General features: G+C 40.3%; 1 protein-coding gene across 3 annotated transcripts in view; it reads left to right on the top strand.

Moving 5' to 3' along the window:
- LOC107721100 (fibroblast growth factor receptor 1-A-like) overlaps positions 1-3,068 on the top strand; it is a 96,406-nt gene that overhangs the window by 81,154 nt on the left and 12,184 nt on the right. For 2 of the 3 annotated variants that reach the window (XM_016528962.1, XM_016528964.1), the window contains one exon: positions 995-1,191. In XM_016528962.1, the coding sequence (XP_016384448.1) occupies positions 995-1,191 (197 nt within the window). The remainder of the gene's footprint in view (positions 1-994; positions 1,192-3,068) is intronic. The other variant, XM_016528963.1, reaches the window with a different exon arrangement.

The following is a 3,068-nucleotide window of genomic DNA, read 5'->3' on the forward strand; positions in this document are numbered from 1 at the left end:
AAAAAAAACGCCTAGAAAAAAAGAGCCCTCCTGCTCCTAATATGATATACTTCAATCTTCTGAACCAGCAGATACTAGTATATCTTCATACCTCTTAGACAGGCTGGTCATTAAGGTTACTGTTCAAAGTATCCTCTCCAACTGACCTTTTGTTAAGCTCCCATCCCACCTATGTTTGCTATTTTTAACAAACATGCAATAAATACATATTAAATAATAAAAAAAAAATAATACTTTTTATTTTAAAGTTCAATGCTCGCTATTAACTAACTATTAACTACAAATTTTGTCTCAATAAACTCCTAATTTGCCAGAATAGTAAGAATTGTCCCATAAAATTGAAATTGTGCAAAAAAGTCACAAAAAAAACTTGCTTCTTGAAAGTCGAAATTGCAAGATTTAAACTCAGAATTGTAAGAAATAATTTGTGAATTGTGAGATAAAAAGTCACAAAAAAATTACTTTTATAATTACACAATTATTGGAAATGGACTTGCATAATTATTACATGAATTTAGTTACTAAGATTAATGTAGGTGTTTTTACTGATGTATAATCAGTAAAAGCAAATGTAGGTGTTTTTACTGATATATACATGTTTATTTGGGAATGAGGGTTTTCGAATAGTTTAATCCACAGCATCAAGACACAGCATCAATGTTTTATAAATCTTTTTTTATATTTTAGCATAAGCATATTTTATGGTTTCTAAAAGCTTGGAAAGAGCAAAAGCTTGTCCTATAATATGGCAGGCTGATGTAGGATTTCTCAGTAATTAAGGCTGGACTTAGCGAAGGGTCAGTTGCAGTGATTGTCAAAGATTCAAGCTCTGCTGGTACAGAATAATTTGCTCTGTTTGCACCTGTATAGACTGCATTTCTTATTTTTAGCACACAAAGGTAAATAAACACATCATCATCATCCCTTCAGCATTCAGCAAGCTCACTCCCTTCCCTTCTGCCACCTTGCATTGCTCCCTTCTTTCATAATCCAGCCGTTCCCCCAACTCAACTGCCAAACCAGACCTATTTGGAGGTGCTGATCTACTGCGTGGGCTTCTTCCTCGTCTGTGTGATGGTGGTGACCGCCGTGCTGGCCAAAATGCACAGCTCGGCCAAGAAAAGCGACTTCAACAGCCAGCTGGCTGTCCACAAGCTGGCCAAGAGCATCCCGCTGCGCAGACAGGTAACAGAAAGTAGATAGGGGGTTTGATCTCTTTACCACTAAACATAAACATCTCATTTCAACAGCTTCTTCTTATGTTAACATTACTGTGGGAGTGTTGTAGCATGTCATGGATACTAAGTGTTTCTCTAAAAAAAAAAGTTCAGGTCACCTTCGGAGGTCATCCAGGACAAAAATACAGTTTGAATATATTTAACTATATTGTTGTTAAAGTGATAGTTTTGACGAAAAACATGGAAAATTCTGTCACAACGTTTTCAGTAAATAAAAGCTTAATTGCTCTGTTACTTAAGATAAGGTGACATTTGCAAAAATTCATGAGCAAAAAGGGTGAATGTCTGTTTTCTATCATGTACCGACGTATGAAGCGTTTTCAAACAAAGCACCAAATCTGCATGACCAACTTGAGCTCATTGCGAAATAGCTACATGGGGAAATCGTTTGTCCTCACGCAAAATTCCCAGTCACATGGATTCCTACTGAAAAGACTGGATTTCACCCGCAGTGATGTATGAAGTCACTTCCAAGCAGAGGCGAATCCGAGTGACCAACTTGAACCTGTTGCGAAACCTGCTTGGGGAAATAATTTGCGAATATTCAGATCATGGATTCCAATTGAAATGACTGAATTTAGCCTGCAGTGATGTATGAAGTCACTTTCAAACCAAACAACTCTAAATTAATGTGACAAACTTGAACGCGATGCAAAACCTGCAGGGGAAATCATTCGCCCTCATGAGAAATGGCCATTCATGTGGTCATGCAGATTCATTGCTTCTTGGTTTGAAAGTGACTTTATATGTCACTAGACTATTGACAGAAAACCTCAAGCCTTGCGGATTGCGAAAGTTGATTCCAAATCATCAGTTCTCATTATGCTGGATCTATCTGCCACCTTTGATACTGTGAATCATCAGATTCTTCTGTCCACCCTCTCGTCACTGGGCATCACAGGGATTCCACTTTGCTGGTTTGAATCCTATCTCACTGGTAGGTCTTTCAGGGTGGCCTGGGGAGGGGATGTATCCAAAGCAAATCACCTGGTCACTGGGGTTCCTCAGGGATCAGTTCTCGGACCCCTCTTCTTCTCCATATACACTACAACACTGGGACCCATAATACAGGCACATGGCTTCTCCTACCATTGCTATGCTGAAGACACAGCTCTATCTTTCATTTCAACCAGATGATCCAACGGTAGCTGCACGAATCTCAGGCTGCCTGGTGGACATCTCGGCATGGATGAAGGAACATCACCTACAGCTCGGGCAAAGACTGAGCTTCTTGTCTTCCCTGCCACTCCGACTCTACATCATGATTTCACCTTCCAGCTAAGTTCATCAACAATTACCCCATTAATTTCGGTCAGAAATCTTGGTGTAATTTTTGATGGCTAGCTGACTTTCAAAGACACCTTCCAGCTGAGTTCATCAACAATTACCCCATTAATTTCGGTCAGAAATCTTGGTGTAATTTTTGATGGCTAGCTGACTTTCAAAGACATTGCAAAAGCTGCTCGTTCATGCAGGTTTGCATTGCACAACATCAGAAAGGTCAGGCCCTTTCTAACGGAGCATGCTGCACAACTTCTTGTCCAGGCCCTTGTCATATCTAGGCTGAACTACTGCAATGCTCTTCTGGCTGGACTTCCATCAAGCACAATCAAACCTCTACAAATGATTCAGAATGCAGCGGCATGACTGGTCTTCAACGAGCCCAAAAGAGCCCACGTTACACCTCTCTTTATCTCCTTGCACTGGCTGCGGCTCGCATCAATTTTAAAGACATTGATGCTTGTATATAGAACAGCCACATGCTCAGCACCCGCCTACTTCCACACACTATTACGAATCTACATCCCCTCCAGAAGTCTGAGATCCGCT

This window comes from Sinocyclocheilus rhinocerous, unplaced genomic scaffold, assembly GCF_001515625.1.
Source record: "Sinocyclocheilus rhinocerous isolate Xijiao unplaced genomic scaffold, SAMN03320098_v1.1 scaffold451, whole genome shotgun sequence".
Lineage (NCBI taxonomy): Eukaryota > Metazoa > Chordata > Actinopteri > Cypriniformes > Cyprinidae > Sinocyclocheilus > Sinocyclocheilus rhinocerous.